General features: G+C 28.8%; 1 protein-coding gene and 1 long non-coding RNA gene across 2 annotated transcripts; one reads left to right on the top strand and one right to left on the bottom strand.

Annotated features, from left to right (window-relative positions):
• Positions 1-1,947: 1,947 nt before the first annotated feature.
• On the bottom strand, positions 1,948-4,801 carry LOC109810736 (uncharacterized). The gene is made up of 2 exons (XM_020374281.3): positions 4,215-4,801; positions 1,948-2,368 (listed from the first exon to the last, which is right to left on the bottom strand). The coding sequence occupies exons 1-2, from the start codon at positions 4,549-4,551 to the stop codon at positions 2,352-2,354; spliced, it is 354 nt and encodes a 117-aa protein (XP_020229870.1). The 5' UTR covers positions 4,552-4,801; the 3' UTR covers positions 1,948-2,351.
• Positions 4,762-5,610, top strand: LOC114916643 (uncharacterized). Its single transcript, XR_003805224.1, has 2 exons — positions 4,762-4,901; positions 5,158-5,610. It is a non-coding gene; the product is annotated as an uncharacterized LOC114916643 (long non-coding RNA).
• The last annotated feature ends 15,236 nt before the right edge of the window (positions 5,611-20,846 follow it).

Below are 20,846 nucleotides of genomic sequence, written 5' to 3'. Positions count from 1 at the left end.
TTTTCTATATTACATATTTCTTTCATCCTTCTCTCCTTAAACAAAACATAAATATGGTTAACCAATGCACTAACTTTTATTGTCGTTGGTTATAATTTAAAATAATTCGACAAATAAGATTAATAGTTAATTTTTTTATTTGATAATTATTTTAAATTTAAATTTTAATAAGGAATATCTATTTTGACCTCACTTTTAAGTTTTGTTGCAAGTCTGTGGAGAAGTTTCAAGTCCTAGACTTAGTTTGACTCGCCTCACTCCCCTTTCCGATATTAATCTTGTTTGCCTTTCAACAGCGGGCAACTTAAGTATGGTATTATACAACATATTTAAGTACTAGCATTGGTTTAGTGGCACAATTTGTTTTGACATGGATGGGGTTTTATTTCTGATCGAATAATATTAATGTTACCGGTCCAGGTCCTTACTTAATCGGTCTTTATTTTACATTATTATTGACTAAAAATCATTAAAAAGAATGTAAATTTTACTAAAATTTAATAAGTTTCTCTTGATTTAATGGTGAGTCTTGCTAAATTTTATAATTTTAATAGATTTTAATCAACAATAATAATAAGAATATTTAAATGATAATAAATAAATAAATAAAAGTGTCCTGGCTGGTATGAATTCCGCTTCTGACGCATGAAGAAAGGTTCAGCGATGACTGAGTGCTACGGTTCAATGAATGGCGTTAAAGAGCGTTCAGGTTGTGACAGAGAGAGAGTATGTGGCCGAGTCAGCCGTTTGTTATCGGTTCAGAGGGTTTCCTCACATTAATATCACCTTCAATACATTTCTAACTTGTAATAAATTGACTACTCCAACTATACATCCAGTTTCCGATTAAATCGGTCAAACCATTAGTCTGGAGTAGTAACTCATTCTTTTTGCAAAACTCATTTAGCCCAATTAAGTTTCAACTCAAGTTATAGGTAATAAAAAGTTGTAATTATAGTGCTATAAACCTTTTTAAAACAAGCAAAATTTAGTTTAGCCGGAGTCCTACTTAAGCAAGGCATATCTCTGTTCTCAATTTTAAAAAACAAAAAATGTTTAAATGACAACTATGTTCTTGTGACTTGTGAGTCAGACCAGACGCTGTTAATTAGAAAACGGGTACTAACACAACCATCTTCATATTTGGTTAATTACTTTCAAAATGGAATCCCAGGAGAATCAAACACTAGACGTCATTTATGTCAAAATAACTTGTGCCAACAAATCAATGCTAATATATTGATCATAAATATTATATATATATATATATATATATATATATATATATATATATATATATGGAGAATGCTAATGTAGTCCCACCTATTTTTTTAGTAAGAGTATGTTAACAACCTATACCAAAATTTTAAGACAAAAAAATCTTTTTTTTTTTATTTAGTTAATTTATATAAAGGATATTATAATAATTTAATTTAATTTTAAATAAAAATTAAATATTTTCTCTCTCTTATTAACTTCATTCTCTAAGTCATTTCTCTCTCCTATTAAATTTCTTCTCCAACTTATTTCTCTTTCATATTAAATTCTTTCTCTAACATATTTATCTCTCTCCTATTAAATTCCTTTTTTAACTCATTTGTCTCTCATCTCTCATAATGTCTCCCCCCACCTCTCTGAAAAAATAAAAATTAATTAATAGAAAAAATAAATGAATTGATGAAAGAAATTAATAAGAGAGAGAAAATATTTAATTTTTATTTAAAATTAAATTAAATTACTATAATATCTTTTGTACGAATTAACCAAATCAAAAAAAATGAGTGATTTTTTTGTCTTAAAATTTTGGTGTAGGTTGCTAACATACTCCCACTAAAAAATAGGTAGGAGTACATTAGCATTCCCCTATATATATATATATCCTATCTTTAATAAAAAATTTAAAATTCCAATCTATACCATTTCATACAAATTCAACAAGTCTGAGTATCCTGATGAAATCATTAATCCCATCCAGTTTTGATAATATTGGATCATACTTTCCCTTTCATTTTATAGTACATATACCATGTTTGGAAATGGAAAAAAAATATTAAAAAAATAAACTCAATCCTATAATTCAAATTTTACACAAGGTAGAATAAAGATATAACAATTAACAGCAAAAGACAATAGCTGGAAACATGTCCTCAATTCTTCAGAACTTTACTTCGCTAATTGTTGTAGTTAAAAGAAAAGATATATCCACAGATTTTGGTACTTTTAACAAATGCCTGATATCCACGACTCCTGCTTCTAGTGAGAGAAGATCCGTAATCTCCATTGTTCTATAGGCTGCACAAGCAGGCAGGCACAAAACCAGTATCGCACTGATCAATTCCGTTATTTATCTTTCATATAAGTTTCCACTCTGAAACAACAAAAATCGGTAATAAAGCTATCAGGTTATAACCCAACCAAAAAGAGTGATGTGATCAAGAACATTAACAATACCATTAAGTCAAAATAAACAGCAGAAATGGTGAAATAAAACAAACAAATATTGAAACTTAGCAATTTAAATAGAACACCACGCAAATATGTTATTCAAATAAAGATTTTATAGGGGCTAAAATGTAATTTAAGTGTTAAATTGGAATCTTTTACCTGTAGTTTACATGGGTTATGTATCATGTATCAAAGCCAAGTAACGGTAGAATTTGCAAACTTGGTAAAAAATAAGGTAGATTTTGCTAACTTAAGTCAACCTTAAGCAACATTAGTATACCAGTTTCAATCATTTCCAAATAAGAATGTCCAAAACCAGGAAAAGCATTTTTGTATTTATTAACTGATTCAAAACAAAACTAATATAGCGGATCCAACCCTTGATTCAAAAAGCATTCAGCTTTTCTTTCTTTTAAGATTCATCAAAGGCCACAATATGATCTAACTCATTCTCATAATTTTCACTCCATTAGTAGCTCCACTTCACCTCCCAATATAATTTGAACCTAAAACTTTTAGAATACAGTTCCTAATCATGTGGAAATCCGTTTCAAAAAGAAAACTACAATAACCTAAAATAATGAATGAACAAAACCTTACCACAGTCCTTTATCGTCAAACTGCTACTCTGCTATATCCTGTTCCTGATCGGTAAATGGTAATAGCAAATTCAGTATCTACATACTGAACTGCAGCCTATCTATCTATGATATTGCCAATTCCCCAACTGTTGTGGTTATAAGGGGCCTCGATACAGGAGGCTCAATTAGAAAAGTTTAAATATCTTATGGCTTGCATCCTGAATCTTTAACAACATTGGCAATTTAGGCACGAGGGTAACATGTTACGAAGGAAACTTTCATATTTTAACCCTGATAAAAGCTCAAACAAACCACAGATGAGGAGGAAAACAAAACTGCAGAAGGTCAAACCAGAAGTCCTAATCTTCATCAATTTGAGAGATCTACTACCCCTAGAACAAAAGAATCTAGATATAAGGAAAAGAAGAATACAAAAACAACTTCCTTAATAGCTTTTAAACAACATTATGCCAAAATTTCAGCAAATTAAATGCATGCAGCAGGTGCCAGCACAGGAAACCAAACAGACAATTGATAAGATTGTGAAGAGATATGATGGGCAAAAGAAGTTTATTAATTGAAAAGCTTGCGAAGAGCTTGTAATTCACTTTTTACATGCCAATATCTCTGCACCCAAAATTTAATTCAACAATGATTTGTAATAAAAGATAACGTTTAGGGATGTTTGCTTCAATTTTTTAGGCTATGTTTGGATCGGTGGCAGAGCATAGAATAGAATCTAACACAATATTGGATTGCCATTAGGTAATTTATTATGGAATGGAACAATACATAATAATTATCCCCTCAAAACAATTAAATTGAACACGCAAGTCTCCCCCAAACTAAACCTAATAGGTAGAGACAAAAACAAGAGTTTTTCAACATCCATAGCATAAACTCCGCAAATTTCTCAAAAGGCCAATTAATCTTCCTCGAATTTCTTCGCAAAAGCAGAAAGCTCTGAAAACTGGAAGGGTAAAAAAGGAAAAAGACAAAAAAACTAACAGAGAAACTTCCTCTTGGGTCCCCACAGCCACAGGACTAGACACAATCAGTCATAAGTCATAACTTATCCAATACACGCTCTTAAATCGTACAATTTCTATGATCAATTAATAAACATAAACCTAAATTTCTGCAGCAAAAAAAAAAAAAAAAAGTGTGTTAATCTTTTTTGATTCTTACCGGGAAGATCCTTGCGCGGCGTAGCGTAACAGAGAATGGAACGGCCGAGAAAGGAGAGAGAGGAAACGACGCCAGCGACGTAGAGCAACATAACCAATCCGAGAACCCACGGCATCAGCATAAAGCCGATGAAGAAAGTGACCGATCCACAGAGCATCAGAGCCACCGAGATCCCCAGGAGCAGCGAGGCGAACCCCGCCGGAGTAATCTGAGGCGGCGGCGGCGGCGGCGAACGGCTCGGCGGCGAGTCCGGGACGATCGGCGAGCGGAGGAGGTTGAAAAGCAGAGCGGAGAGCTCGCAGAAAAGCCTTGATTGATGATCTTGTTGTCCTCTCATCGTAAATAAAGAAACAATCTAATAATTGGAATATGATTTTAAATGAAGTTGGTTTATGCAGATTGCAGATTGCAGATTGCAGAAAGTGTTATTTAGAGGACCAGGTGGCTGTTGCAAGTAACCATACGTTGCCGTTTTGGTTGAGCAGAGAAACTGAGAGAGGTTGGGTTCAAGCCTTCAAGCCTTCAAGGCTTCAAGGGAAAGAAAAATGCGTTGCGTTGCGTTGCGTCACGTTTGGGTTTAAAGATGTGATGTGATGCGGTGATTCAATCTGCATTCTGCAACCATTGGTACACGTCGTCCCTCGTTGCTTCTAATTATGCGCTACCAAGATAAGGGCCACACTTTAGGTCAGCTATCCTAATAATTTTTTTATATTTTTGTTTTTTAAAATCACTAAACTAGTATTTTACTTTCTCACTTTCTCATCAAATAAATATATAAATTTTATTTTAACTCTTATTTTAATTACTATATTGTGCATTGACGTATTGTATTTTATATCATTGCTTGGGATTTATTGCATATTTTGTATGTTTTTATTATTTTTTTTTTCCTTTTTTGGGGAGTTTGTTACGTTTTCGGGGTTCTTATGTTTTTAATTAGGTATTTTGGACCTGAATACACTTCAAGGATTGACAGAGAAAGCATTGAAATATCATCAAAAGTGAAGCCACGAGCTTTTCGAGATCGGATGATGGAGCAAAAGTAGGAATTAATTTGGAAATCAAGAGAAGCTTAGGGTTGTGAACTATATATCTGTTCACGGTCATCTACTCAATCTCACGGTTGTCAACTCAAGCAGATCCATTTTCATAGTTTTATTTATGATTATTTTAAGCACTTTATTTTAATATAAACTTGTGATGAATTGTTCTCGTATTCTTATATATTAGGGAGTGTTTTTATTTGAGTCATACTTTATGTATGTATATAGTGATGAGTGAGAAGGAATTGTTAATGTACATCATATCATTTTATGTTTTAGTTGTAAACTTTGTTGTTAGTGTATTTTAAGAAAACTGTAATTATGATTTGTTAACACATTTCATCTGAAAAGTGACTGAGTGTCCACTAACAAACTTACCAAAATTTGCAACTATACACCTATTTGTGTGCATGTTTTTCTTTTAAGTTAAAGTATGTTAACAAGTTTGTTTTAGTTATTCTAACTAAAAGATAATTAGGTGAATGTAGATTAACAAATTTCTATATATATATATATAAGATTGGATTTACTTATTCTGAAAATAAATATATTTAAATTTATTTTATTTAATAATTCATATTCTACAATAAATTTTAATGATCTAACCATTGAATTAAAAGTTCTTAATGTATAAATAAAATTTGTAAATTTTTTTAAAAATTAAAACTATATGATATTCTATTTTGTTAATTCAAATCAATATATCAAATATTTTTATTATTATTTGTTAATTTAAATTAATAAAATAAAATATCAAATATTTATAAACTTGATCTATACATTAATAACTTTTAATTTAACGGTTATATAATTAAAATTTAACGTAAAACATGAGTTACTGAGTAAAATAAATTTAAATAAACTTATTATTGAAATAAGTGGATCCTTCATTTATATATGTGTGTATGTCTATCGATATATATATATATATATATATATATATATATATATATATATTAAATATTATTATTTTTATTTACATATGTTAAAATCATGTATAAAAGTTTTAGCTTATTATTAACATTAAATAAAAAATTATATATAAATTAATGTAATTTAAAAAAGAGTTAAATAAGTTGTTAAGTCTATCACTTTTAAATCATTCCATTTTTAGTCTCTTAAATTTTTAATCAAATTTTAGTATTTTATTAATTTTTTATTTCATAAATTCTTAAGTATCATTATTAAGTGATGATACATGTTAATAAATCATAGTTAATTCGACTATAAATGTTCATGAAATTACTTAATAAATATCAAATCATATAACACGTGTAATTTTTTATTTACTCATAATCAAATATTTTTTTAAAAAGAATAAAAAGTGTTATTGAAGCAACTCTTCAGACAATAAATGAATAATAAAATTACACACATTATATAATTTAATATAAATTAAACAATCACATGAATATTAATAATTAAGTTAGTTATATTTTATTAACACATCAATATATTACTACTAAACAAATGAAACTTAATCTCTAATTTATGTGTTAAAAAATTAGCAAAAAATTAAAAGTTGACAAAAATAATAAGAAAAAATAAAAAATAAAATCTTAAATTTTTAAGAGACTAAAAACTTATTTAATTTTTTAAAATTAATATAAATCTTGAATTTTAAGAAGAAGAAAAAAAGTTAGGTCAGTACGAAAAGGCTACAACATACGTAAAGTTAAGTTTAAGCATTAATTTAAAAGACCGAAATTAATCTAAAATTTTAGCTTAATCAGTTGTACGTTGTAACACGTGGTTTCCACCGAGCTAACCCGCAACAATCAGATACCTCATTTTGCAATGTGAAGCAATTTTTTATACTTAGAATAAGGATTCTTTTGTTCCTAACTATTTAAACAACAATTAATGGTAATATATTTTAAAAATTCAAATATAAAATTGGAACAAAAATCAAGATAAACTAACAATTAACTAATCAACAGAATTAAAAATAGGAAATAAATAATCCCAAACGTATGGTTCAACAGTAGGGATTGATTCATGCTTAAGTAAGGTCAGGAGTTTAAATCCTGCCTTGTGTATACAATCGCGTTAAATTTTGGATACTCCAGGACACAAAAAAAAAGGAGAAAATAAATTAAAAGATCCTACGTTAATCTATATTTAAATAGTCTTTTATTTTTTAAATTATGTATTAATGATTACTATTACGTATCAAATAAGTTAAATAAAAGGTATTAATGAATTTTTAACGACTACTATAGTTAATATTAATTTGAATTTAATTTTTAAATTCAAATATTTGTTTTTATATATAGATAAGAATGTTTCTAATATGTATTTTTACTATCTAAAATAGGAATATGTAAGTTTTTTTTAATTTATTTTATATTTTAATTGATTGAAATACATAATTATATTAAATAAGGTTATTAAAATAAATATATATTCTGATTATTAATATATATTTTAATCTTAATATATATATAAAAGTAAGATAGCTTAAAGTTTTTTTCCTCAAAATAAGAGTAATTTAGTCGTCAAACTATTGAATCAATTAAAGATATTATATTTTAAAAAAATTAAAATATAAAACAATGTAAAAAACAATGTAATTCAATAATTAACCAATTAGTATAATTAAAATTAAGAGGAAATAATTTAAAGGGCATGATATCAATTTTTCTTTAAATGTTCTTTTAGTTACGTATTAAATAAGTTAAATAAAAAGTATTAATGATATTTTAATAACTATTATATTTAACATTAATTTAATTTTTAATATTTAAATATTTATCTTTACATGTAGAATATAAGGGTTGTTAAATATAATAGTCATTAAAATATTTGCCTATTATTGAGTTTGTTGTACAAAATTCATCTATCAGTATTCTTATTAATAAAAATATCATAACAAATTAAGTTAATATTGCAACTGATCCAATATGTTATTGTCAGTAATGTTATTGGTGATTTTGATAGACTAAAATAAGTATATATATATATATATATATATATATATATATATATATATATATATTTTTTGTTGAGACTAAAAAGATTAAATTTAATTTTTGAGAAATTGTTTTTTACACAATAATGTAATTATAATTAATATATGTGTTTGCGAGCATAATAGTATGCCCGTGCGTCCTACTCGAGTTAAGGATAATATTAGTGGATGGATGATATATTGAAGAGTATTTTGGAATTTCCTCACAAAATAAAAAGTTTTAATGACAGTAGTTTAATTACAAAAACTCCTTCTGAATGCTGAAAACATGAACTTTGTTGTAAAATAGTAAATAGGCATATTTGCACTAGAATAGATCCACTTGATCCAAACTCATGCTCACAAGTTTTTAATGTTGTTAATGTTTATGATTAAACAATTTAAATCATGTTTTTGATATTTAAGTTTATTATTATTATTATTATTATTATTATTATTATTATTAAACAAAGCGTATGAAAATTTTCCAAAACTTAGATTAACGATTAACAATTTAAATCATGTTACTTGTAATTATTGTATCTCAGTTTTAACAATTTAAATCATGTTACTTATTTGTAGTTATTGTATCTCAATTTTAACGATTAATTAATGAATGTCAGGTTGTTAATAAAAAAATTATGAATTTTATTAATTAAATAATTAAATAATTAAAACTACACATTTAAAAAACAAGGATAGTTATTGTAAATCGAATATAATAATAAGATAAAAATACAATTTAGCCAAATTTTAAACAAAACAATAGGGCTTGATTCACTGTTTTAATTAACAATAATATTAGTCCACATATATAGATGATTGAATTTTAGAATTTCAATGGAGAATTATTTTAACACTTCTATATTTATATTGATAGATTACTATATTTACTATTAATTAATTAGTACTAATAAAAGACTAAACAACATGCAATTAAAAAGATAATTTATAAAGACAATTTATAATATAATAAGTAGTAGTATCAAGTACACACATGTTTTATATAAAATATCATAATAAAAGTAAAATAAACCTAAACGTTGATTAGCATTTATACAAAATATAACTACATCAGAGTAGCCACCACCACCAACATCTAACCACCTCTAGTGTGACTAATCACTAGCAACACAAGTTATTCCACTAATCTTGTCCTACTCATACACCAAATATAATTATCACGATTCCAACTACAAGAAAAACATAGAGTAAGCTTATGAAAAGACTTCAACATATTATTAGCGTTAATCACCTTTCAACAACTATCACATAATCAACAAGAAATCAACATGACCATTATATCAACATACCACATCTCACAACATAACAATTTCGGCATAATAACTTAATTAACTTCTGCATGTTTAACATTTCAACAAATATGATTATATTTAATGTGTTGTTACTCACATCTGTTGTGGAGATCTCCTACATCTTAGGATGAATAGTTTAAGTGACTAGACCTTACTGAATTGCAGTGGCTAGCATGAAATCACAAACAATAGTTGACACTAAGGCTAGAAAACAATAGCTATCACAAGACTAAAAACAACAGCTAGCATAAGTTAGGTTAGTTTCTCAAACTTTACCACTTAAACAAGGAAATATGGTACCATGTCAAGGTAGAACAACTTGAATATAAGTCTACCACGACATTAAACTGCAACACTAAGCCATCTATGTGATTAACCCACTAACTACCTTTCAGATATCACAATCCTCCAATACTAGGTTAAAGACTAAATCCTCGATTTGATATTTTACTCGATTGGTCATTTTATACATGTGTGCCTCGACTTTGTCCACACACAGATACCACATAAAACTTAGAGGGGACAATTGAAAAACACCTTACTCACTCAGAGGCCAACTTACCTATTGAGGGGTTTCAATCGGACTCTTAGAGCACCGCAACGTATATTCACTCAATAGGATATTAAACTTTCGAAAACAACTTTTACTCCCTTATAATTTTATGCAACGTAACTTAGACATGTATCTAACCCACATATGTATAGTTTAAAAACTTAACAACTCTATCAACATGCAACTAATACAACGTTCAACTTTACAACATATTAACTTGAATAACTTAAACAACATACATCTTTTCAACATTTATAACTACAAATCAACACATATATCATCTTACACCATCATTCATACAACTATACCCTCATAAATCAACTATTAAACAACTCGAGTAACCAACTTTACATCATACAACTCAATCAACTAAATAAGAACTTAAATAACAACTTCATATTATACAATTTGCGCTCGGTGCCACTCCTTAGATGCCTGACACCATTCAAGCAGAGAACTCTTTGTTTCATCCACACCCGACTTTTCACCACTCATGTCCAACGTGATTGAGGTAGAGTGTGCCCCACATTCTTGTGCTTGGCATGACAACACCCACACTTGGTCCTAATTATGTAGAAAGCTTTTTGCCTGACTCACGCTTAGTGCCACTCCACTAGTGCCCGATGTGAATTCAGGCAAAGATAAATCTCTCACTTCGTGCTCGGTGCGTTCAACCCACGCCCGACATGAATTCAACTTGAGATGAGTCTCTCTCTTCATGTCCAATGCCACCAATCATACGTCTAGCGTGAGTGAGACAAAGACCTCTCCTTGGAGTCATGCCCAGTGCTCTAAAGGCACGCCCAACGTGATATAAGTTTCCACACTTATGCAAAAACGATTTCGCACAAATCACCTAAAAATCAACAAATCCCAATAACATGCAACACAATAACCAACATGTATACAACAAATACAACATGGTTTCATCACCAGAAACAACATGCAACTAGAATTACTCAAAAATCAATTCATTTCTCACGCCCCATTTTAAAGCTACAAAACCCACTCAACCTCATCGTTTTCATCATCCAAATTATTCTTAACAACCCAAAATCAAGTTATTTCAGCATTACAATCCTCTTTATGCATGAAAAATTCAAAATTATAGCTTCCTTTACCTCTTGGAGAATCAATTTGCAAGAGGAGAAGAGGAATAAGCAACTTCACACACCAGCAGCTTGAAGTTTTGACCTCAGAGCTCAAATTCTTCACTACCTCTACTAGAATTAGCTGAGAAAATGGTAGAAAAGGAAGAGTTCAAGTGAAAACGAAGGAGGAAGAAAGGAAAAGGAAGAGGGAATACTCTTTCTAGATTCTCTATAGGGTTCTTGAAATTATGAGCTTTTTTTAATAAAAAAATTCTTATATATTTTCTAAGCCAACTTTATTTATCTTATTTGATCTAACCTTTTAAAGATTAACGTGCTTTCAAGGTCTTGCACCTTAAAGCTCTCAACAACGTCTATCAAATCAAACAATAGTTATGAAATCATAGTATTATATATATCATGTTTTATGTATATGTATATAAAGAGAAAGATATTTATTATATGTCTCTTTTTTTTTTAAGGGATTTATTATATGTATAATGTATACATTTTTACGTCATGTCATTTTATAATATCTTAATATTTTAGTATTTGTGATACATAAAATAAATTTATTTTATACTTAAAACATAAAATATGTTGTAAAATAATTGTATCTAATCTAATTATTGGGAGAGGAGGGAAACAAGGGACAAAACCTGGAAAATAGCATATTGCGTGGGACCTCATGACTGGGCCTCATGGTCATGGCCCTTATCTAGTTATCTTCCCCATTTTGGCTTTTTTGTTTGTTGCTTGGCCTTATTTCAAATTATTTTATTTTATTTCTTAATTATTGGTTCGTGGAGTGCAAGTAATCCATTATTGTATATATGTTTATATATATATATATATATATATATATATATATATATATTAAATAAAATTTATTAAAAAATTATAGTCAAGTTTTACAAAATTTATAATTTTAACAAATTTTAATTAATAAAAAAATAAAGTGTGTTAAATAGTGTACTATTAACGTTACTCTTATTGGTATAAGATATAACAATGAGCCAGGTATTAATATTTATTATAGAAACTTATAAGGATGATATTAAGTTATTTTAATAGTATTTTTGTAATACCATTTTGGTAACTATGTTTACAATAAAATTTAATATTTAAATTGTTAAGTATATATATATTTTTTTATAAAATAGATTAAATTTGTAAAATTTGAAACTATTTTAATACTTTTTAAAAATAATATATATATATATATATATATGAGAAATTATTAAATAGAATAATTTTATCAAAATTTATTTATGAAATACTGTGATTCCTGCTCACATTATATTGTATTAATTTTTTTATTAATAAGAAAATTATAATGACAATAATATAGTTTAAATTTAAGATGTTATACATATTATTTCGTTAACACATTTTTTTTTAAAAAGAATTGTACTATTTTTATAAATAAAAATTTAAATGATAATGAAAATTTTTGAATTTAAAACTTTATGTATACTAAACCGAATCTTATCCTAATACTTCAATTGTATTGTTACTTATCATTGATATTCAGGCTATATATGCTATAATAATCAAACATCATAAATCATTACGACTTAAATTCATACAATCCCTTAAAAAAATAAAGCAACTTTAACTTTTTTACACAATTTTTGTGCTTTAATTTGAGCAATTTATAATAAAATAAAATATAGTTAATATTTATGCTTATCGCTATCACATTTTTTTTATCGATATGTGTATAACACATGCACACCAATATAAGGAAAATATCAAATGAAAACTCGATACACACTTTGTAAACAAAGTTTTGAATAAAATATTTTTAGCTTACGTATCGTTTTGTAGATTAGATATTTTAATATAGAGTGTTATTACTGGAGATCAGTCGTAAGGGACGATCTGCTGGGCAAGATTGGTGAGTCTCCTTTGCTGAATAAGTCGGCTGTTTCGAAGTGGGGGTGATACCTGCAAAAGAGATACCGATGTTAAAGTTAGTCTTTGTGAGTGTATGAGTCTCGTATATGTAATGCACGTACCTTAGTGTGAATTAGAGTTTATCTGGGCCTTGGACCTGAGGTCGGTTATGATCCGTTCAGATAATGGGTCTTTGTTTTGGCCGATGTCTTGTAGCGCTCGTCCGATATCGTTTAGCGCTTCAGTGTCGAGCTCAAGCTCGGTTCCACGATACGAATAGTACATAGAGTATTCAAATATTTCATGTTCGAAGGTCACTAGCTCTTCAAGGAGATGAAGTTTTCCATTTATAACCATCAGAAAAGAAACATGTTGGAAAAATTCTTCATGCTCTGATATTGTATGCCTTGTGATAAGGTCTCCTACCCATACAGAAAAATTGTATGTCATGTTTTGCTCAAATATATGGACACACACAACTTATATAAAGCATTTTCTTTGGTCTTTTCCCGTTTTAGAGGAGGAACCTTTTGTTTTGTATGTCATGTTAAACTCAAGTTGTCTTCTCACCATGCCATTGAACATAGTGTTCTTAGAAGTTCTTCCATGGATTGCAATGAGAAGACATGTTTTACATTGGTATTTGGTGTAGACGTTTTCACCAATCAGAATAATACTTTACATTTGTCGAGATTTGTCAAACTGACATACGTAAATTCTCCAACTGCAGCGGATCTCTACAACTTGGTGTCGTACCTCTTCTGGGATTCTCTAAGCCAATAAGCATATCTTAGGTACCTTTTATGGCCATTTACGTCTTTTTTTTTGAAGACATCATTGCACACTATTTTTTTTATGACTTGTGCGACTATGTCAAGTCCGATTTGCCGAAGATAGATGGGATAACTAAGAGTCATGCATGCACGAGTAGAAGTCCATAATCTCATCTTCCAAAATCAATATATCGAAATACATAATTTCAATATATGACCATGACATATATGCATTCTTTTTTACAATAATACGTAAAGCGTAACTTGAATAAACTATACTTTCACCGGATGTTTAATATCCAAAATATTTTTATTTTTATTTTATGAATCTAAAATCGGAAATTTTTGTTTTTTTTATGTTTGGTAGTTATTTTTTTTTAAAAAATCCTAGGAGTTATAATTTATTGAAAATTATTTTTATATTACTTTCACACAAAGTATTTTTATGGATGGTTAGAAATCCAACTTTAGGAAAATTGTATATATATAAAGAGATCACAATATTTCTTTTTAAAACAGAAAATATATATAGTTGAAATTTATTTTTTAAATCTTTTTCTTCCTCTCTTTCTTGTTCTCTCTCTCTCTTGTTGTCTTTCACTCCCCCCTCCCTCTTCCCTCTCTCCCTCCCTCCATATCTTTATTTTTCTCTCTCTTTTTATTATATCTCATTATTTCTTAACCTTGTCAATTTTAATAATATTATTAAAGTTTATCTTGTTTCTACAATTTATAATGATATTTGTTAACACTTTTTTTTAAATGAAATGAAATAATATATTTTTACCCTTTTTAATTATAAGGTAACATTTTTTTGTTTATTTATTTTGTTAAACTTTGCATTTAAATAATTTTAACTATAAGTCCTCAACTTTTTAAAATAATTTAATGTCATAATATTTGTAATAAGATTTGGGTAAATAAATAAATCTAATGAAGTTATTCTAATAAAGGATATTTTTATAAAAAAAATATTTATACACTCAAGAATATACTATTGTAACCAAATATGAAAATCTTTAATTTCAGAGAATCTTGTATAAATATTTTCAAGAATATTTATAATTAATTAAATAAATTTTAACTATTTTCAAGAATCATGATTTTCAGGAATTTTAGTTGTCAGGAATTATAATTTTTGAGTAGGAAAAAATTTCTTCCTATCAAACGTGTCCTTAGTATATTAGGGACCAAATGGATTATTATTATTATTTTTTGGTAAATTATATTAAAATAAAATTTGAATAAAAAATTGGCCTAAAACCTGAATTTCTACCCACATTCTGATTTTTTAAAAATTTTTTTTTTATAGAATGGCCTAGAGAGACCTCAAAAGATTAGAAAATTAATAGGACGAATTTAAATTTTTAATTGAATTTATTTCTTTTGGATCACTCTAGAATCATTTTCTCATTGTCATCCGGTTAAATGAGAACCTTACTCTCAAGGTTTTGAAAAATATTGAGGAAAAAAAAATAATGAATAAGCCTAAGGAGAATTGTTCGTATATAAGATAAGTGTAAAATGAACAAAAAAATTTAAATAGTTAAAAATTTTATAAGATGAAATAAATTACAATTGAATGTATCTTTTAACATTATTTTATTCTATTTCTCTAAAATAAAATACAGACTGGTAAGAATTATCATTAACAATTAGTAAGTTGTAAACTCCTGTTCCCTTATCCTGTGAGATATCCATGAAAATCCTACGCCCCTATCCAATTCTGGGGACATGTGATTTCTTTCCACATGCTACTTTTATTTTACTGTACGAGTTCATAATTCAGATGGCACATGATTAATTGAGTATCCTATATACATTTTGTATATTGCTTACTGTACCCATTAATATATTTTATTTGACCGATAAAAAAAAACATGATTAATTGAGTACGTGCCACGTGGGCAATCGGTTCACTGGCTGTGCAGACCAATTTTATTATTCATTATTCCCTTCTCGAAGATAACTTTTCATCGAAGCCTTACCAATTACCATTATTACACCGACAACTAATACACACGTTTATTGCGTTGTGAGGCATTTCTGATATATGATATTATCACCGTCACGTTATTTTCATTATGTTGGTAGCGTACATGACAGAAAATTGACTAAATTATCAAATGACTTTGGCATTGCTTAACTTGGTGGACATTTGATACTTCTTGATAGGATATTTTTCTTGTCTCGTTATATCGTTTAAATAACAAGACAACATCAATTAAATGAATATTAACATAACATATGATCACCAATAAGGTTGAGTAGAGTGGGTAAACCACTTAATTATACCGATAATTGGGAGATGTCCAAAGTTGGAGATGATTGCTATGGCTTCAGAAGAATATCAATATCTTGTTACCAGATGCTTTTCTTTTTAGGACTGGAAACCATTGATGGCATATAATACGACACTTATAATTAGGCACAAACTAGCTAGTAGCCATATGGCAATATTATGTTTAAGAGCTTTTCCAGACGCTCCATTTTCCAACCCAAATAGAAACAGGAGAATAAGCATATGATCTTTACTCTTGCTACTGCATTAAAAAGATTACAGCAATGATTGACTTTGCTCAAGTTTGAACAGCTTTCACGATCAACACTATTAACAACGCAAGTAGCTAAACCATGGCATAGTTGCCAATGACATGCATTAAGCACACCTGGAAATTCATGGCTTGAGTGCAAGTTAGTTAGAAGTAAGAAACCCCTTCTGTTTTATCGCGGTGCATAGACCGTGTCACCACGATAGAATCCACCGAGTTAAGCAATGCCAAAGTCATTTGATAATTTAGTCAATTTTCTGTCATGTACGCTACCAACATAATGAAAATAACGTGACGGTGATAATATCATATATCAGAAATGTCTAAATTATAATTTTAACATATTATTAATGTTTAAATGATCTTGTGGCCCATTGCGATGATCCAAGGAAACACTTGTGGCCAGGGATTGAGGTGTCAGTTTGGGTCTAGCAGCATGCCGGTACACTCAAATATTTTGGTATTTTTATGATTAATTAAGTCAATAACCGAACACATAGAATCCTCCTCTGAAAGTTGTCTTGTTGTGTGGCTTTTTAAAAGGCCTACTGTTGGGATCCACTGTTAAGCCATAACAAAGTTTCTTTCTTTTAATTTCATTCCCTAATCTCTCCTTTTGTCTAATCCAAACTTTAATAACCTCTTTCCAGATGTTAGAGTTATTTCCCATCTTCTTTATTACCTGTTACATTTAGTGCACGTATTTATTTAATAAATATTCATAAGTTATATATATCTTTAAGCATCCAAAAATATTCGATGATATTTGTTAAAATATTAAAATTTTAAATAAATTAAAGTTAAAAATAAATAAATTTTTTAAAATATATTTATATTAAAAATAACTTTGTAACATAATTTTATACTAAAATTAAATAATTATGAAATATATTTATATTAAAAATAATATTGAATAATTTACTTTATATATAATTAGAAGTATTTTTAGTGAAATCAAAGTGCAAAAAACCTACGGTGTGGGCACTTTACTATATGTCACTCCCTATTAATGAATGGGTAACTATTTAACTTTTCATTTCCAATTATTAGTGAGTTTTACTCATACTTATTTATAAGTATAGTTTTTTTTTCATCCCTATGTCTGGTCTAAGAGTTAGACCAAAAAAAATAAGGCCCAATAAGGAAAATTCAAGCAAGAGTTATAGCCCTATGTCCTTTAAGACATAAGAAAAAGGAGCAAGCTCAAACAACAAATGAAAATGAATTTGCAGCCTTTGACTCAAATTTCAAGTACAAAACTAGAATGAAAATTAAAGGCGAATGAGCACTCACTATAGAGAATGACCATCCATACGTGACCTAACTAAACATGAATGTGATAAATTCTAAGCTAGCTCTTGGTGGTTTCCTATGATGAACTAATAATGATTTTCTCTTAAATGTATGAAATGTTTTTGTGTATGAATGCTTTGTACGGTATTAGTTGAATAAGGGGAATTGTGTTGGAACATTTGTATGAATGTGTCTTAAATTGTTTTCTTTCCCACAAGTTATGGATGTGTATTTATGAGTGTGGATAAATGTAAAATGAAGATGTTAAAATAGATGATGGGTGTGTTGTGACTAGTTTGAGCATGAGCATTGTAAGCTTCATATGTATTATGGTGATAAAATGTTTTTGTGACTTTATTTACTTATATTCAAAAGTACTTGAGACTATAATCAAGGGTGCTAGCATGTAGAATCGTCCGATTCTACAATCATGTTCTCTTGTGTAACATCATGTTCTTTCTTAATTATATTTTTATTATGAAAGTTACAGTTGAGATAACTCTAAACATAAGTTATAGAGGATATAGTTCACGTGTGTGAGTGTTGATCTAAGAAAAGTAAAGGTATATAAGGCAAATTCTAAGAAATGAACTTCATAAGTTCATAGCCCTAGAATCTTAGAATGAAGTTCAAGAGATATATGCTCTAGAGTCAATGGGGTTTAATCTTCGATCCAATTTCATTTAAAGATCCTTTTCTTCTCCTAATCGATAGTTGGTGTGGTAGAATCTAAGATTCAAGTTGAAACTGTGAATCTTAGAGAGAAGTCATCATAATGAGAGTTTTAGGGTTTCTCTTCTCTTCCTTTCCTTCATTTTGGAGCACTTGAGGTAAGGGAAATTTTTTGATTGATATTGTTGAAGTATATTTGTTGAATTTTGCTTGGAATTGTTCATTTGATGGTCGAAATTGATTGAATCAAGAGTGGAGAGCTTTTGTTTTAAGTGTTGCTTTTGAAGGTGTTTTGAAGAGAAATTGATGATTTTTTATTTCAATGGTTGCATGTTGCTTTTGCTGAAATTGAGTTATCTATGATGCTTATATGATGAATGAATGGTTGCATGTTGGTTTGGACTTAAAATCTTGTAGGTTTAAACCAAAATCATGATTTTGCTAAGTGTAAAAATCGTCATTTCATGGCGTCGAGCATGATACAAATCAAGAACTTTTTGCCTCACTAACACCAGATGCAAAATTTGTAGCGCTAGACGTGAATTAGATGAAAGGTCTCTAACTTTGTCATTTTGGGCGTGGAATGAGAGGCGTCGAGCATGATTACTCGAGAAACTCTCTGATTTGGTGACGTCGAATATGGGTTGTCTAACGCCAGGTATGATCAAGATAATGACTCTTTGCATGGATGATGTTGAGTGCGGATTTTGTAACGTTGGGTATCGATTAGGCATCAACTTTCTACCTAAATAATGTCGAGCATGGGATTGGTAACGTTAGACGTAATGTACACAAGGATCCTCTGTCTCATTATTGCGGAGTGTAGATGGTTTAACGTCAGGCGTGAATGAGCTAAAGGCACTATCCCTTACTAGCATAAGGCGCTAGGTGAATAGTGTCAGGCGTGGTCATGTTTAAGGAAACTTGTGATTTTAGTTGCTTAAGCGATGAAAACATATTGAGTATGTTAGTCGTTTACAAGATGCATAATGATGATTTTATCTAGTTTATTATGTATTAATCTATGATGATATATGTAGGGGTGGGCAAAAAAAAACTAAACTGAGCTGAACTGAATTGAACTGGTGGTGAACTGTACTATAAAAAACTGAACTGTTTGTAAAAAAAACTGAACTGAACTGTTTAAAAAAAACTGAACTGAACTGTTGTAAAGTTGAACTGTACTAAACTATAAAAACTGAACTGAATTATAAAAATTGAACTATTTTTATAAAAGAATAAAAATTAAATGTGTTTAACATATTATGTCTTAATAGATTAGCTCGATAGTCTAATAACCAAAATTTTAGAAAAAAAAGTGATTTGAAAAAAAATTATATCAATTTTGTTGAACTTAACGGATCAATTGAGCTATATTGAACTACTTATTTTTAGGCTTAAAATTCACTAAGTTTGTTTGACTTAATTTTATATTTTTTTCCTTTGAAAAATTTAAATAAAATGGAAAATAAAGTAAAGTTGACAAATGTGTCTTATTTTGATAGATCAATGAGTCAAAATTGTTCAATTCAAAATATCATAACAGTTTAGTGCAGTTTAAATTGCAGTTCAGTTCAAGTTTTTATAGTATAGTTCAGTTCAGTTCAGTTCAATGACACAAAAGAATAGTTCAGTTCAGTTCGTCTGAACTAATATTTAGTTTAGTTCAGTTCATATGAACTACTTTTAAGTTCAGTATAGTTTTTATAAGTTCAGTTCAGTTCAGTTCGTTTTGCTCACCCCTAGATATATGATGATGTTTTAAGTTGATTTTAAGTTGGAAGTTTCCTAATTGTTATAAGCTGAGTGATGTTATATGAAGTAAGTTGTAAGTTGTTAAGTTGTATGATGCATGTGAAGCATGATTTAAGTTAAAGTTGCATAAAAACTAGAGAGAAAAATTGTTTTAGAAATACAATATCTCATTATGTGAATAGAAGTTGTAGTACTATGAGAACTTAAAGTTGAAAATCTTTCAATGAGTAAGTTGCCTCCTAATTGAGAAGTTGTTTTTAAGTTATCTCTTCTAAATTTTTTGTTAAATAGTATGATGGAGGCGAAACTATACTTTTCATAATTGTCATTGAGTAAGGTACAAGGTCGGGGGCAAAAATTCTTAATTAAGTGCAAGACAGGTATGTAATATTTGGAGAGTAGCTGATGGACTAATTCCATATAGATTAGTTATGCATGCTAAGGTTGTGATAATCTCACGCCTAAGTTGTTTTATCCCTACTAGTAATACTAGACTTTCTTAGTGTAAGTAGCAAAATCCAAGAAATTATGCTGCATTGTGGATTAATATCTAAATTTGTTGTTGATCTAGCAAACCCAAAAAGTTTAAGTTGTCAAAGTTTGGTTCGGTAGGGTCAAATCACTTAATGTGCTTACCTTAGTTGTAAGAGATCTCTATAAGTTGATATGCATGACGACGTATAATTGTTTAGTTGTGCTTAAAGTTACTTATGTTTTGAATGTTGTGTATGT

Source organism: Cajanus cajan, chromosome 2 (assembly GCF_000230855.2).
Source record: "Cajanus cajan strain Asha chromosome 2, NIPB_CcT2T_4, whole genome shotgun sequence".
NCBI classification, from domain to species: Eukaryota; Viridiplantae; Streptophyta; class Magnoliopsida; order Fabales; family Fabaceae; genus Cajanus; species Cajanus cajan.
Note: the sequence above shows the minus strand (reverse complement) of the source record. Positions and strands in the feature narration are given on the sequence as shown.

What these genes read in the sequence shown, in the direction of transcription:
- LOC109810736 (XM_020374281.3), bottom strand. Translation starts at nt 4,551, where the DNA reads ATGAGAGGACAACAAGATCATCAATCAAGGCTTTTCTGCGAGCTCTCC.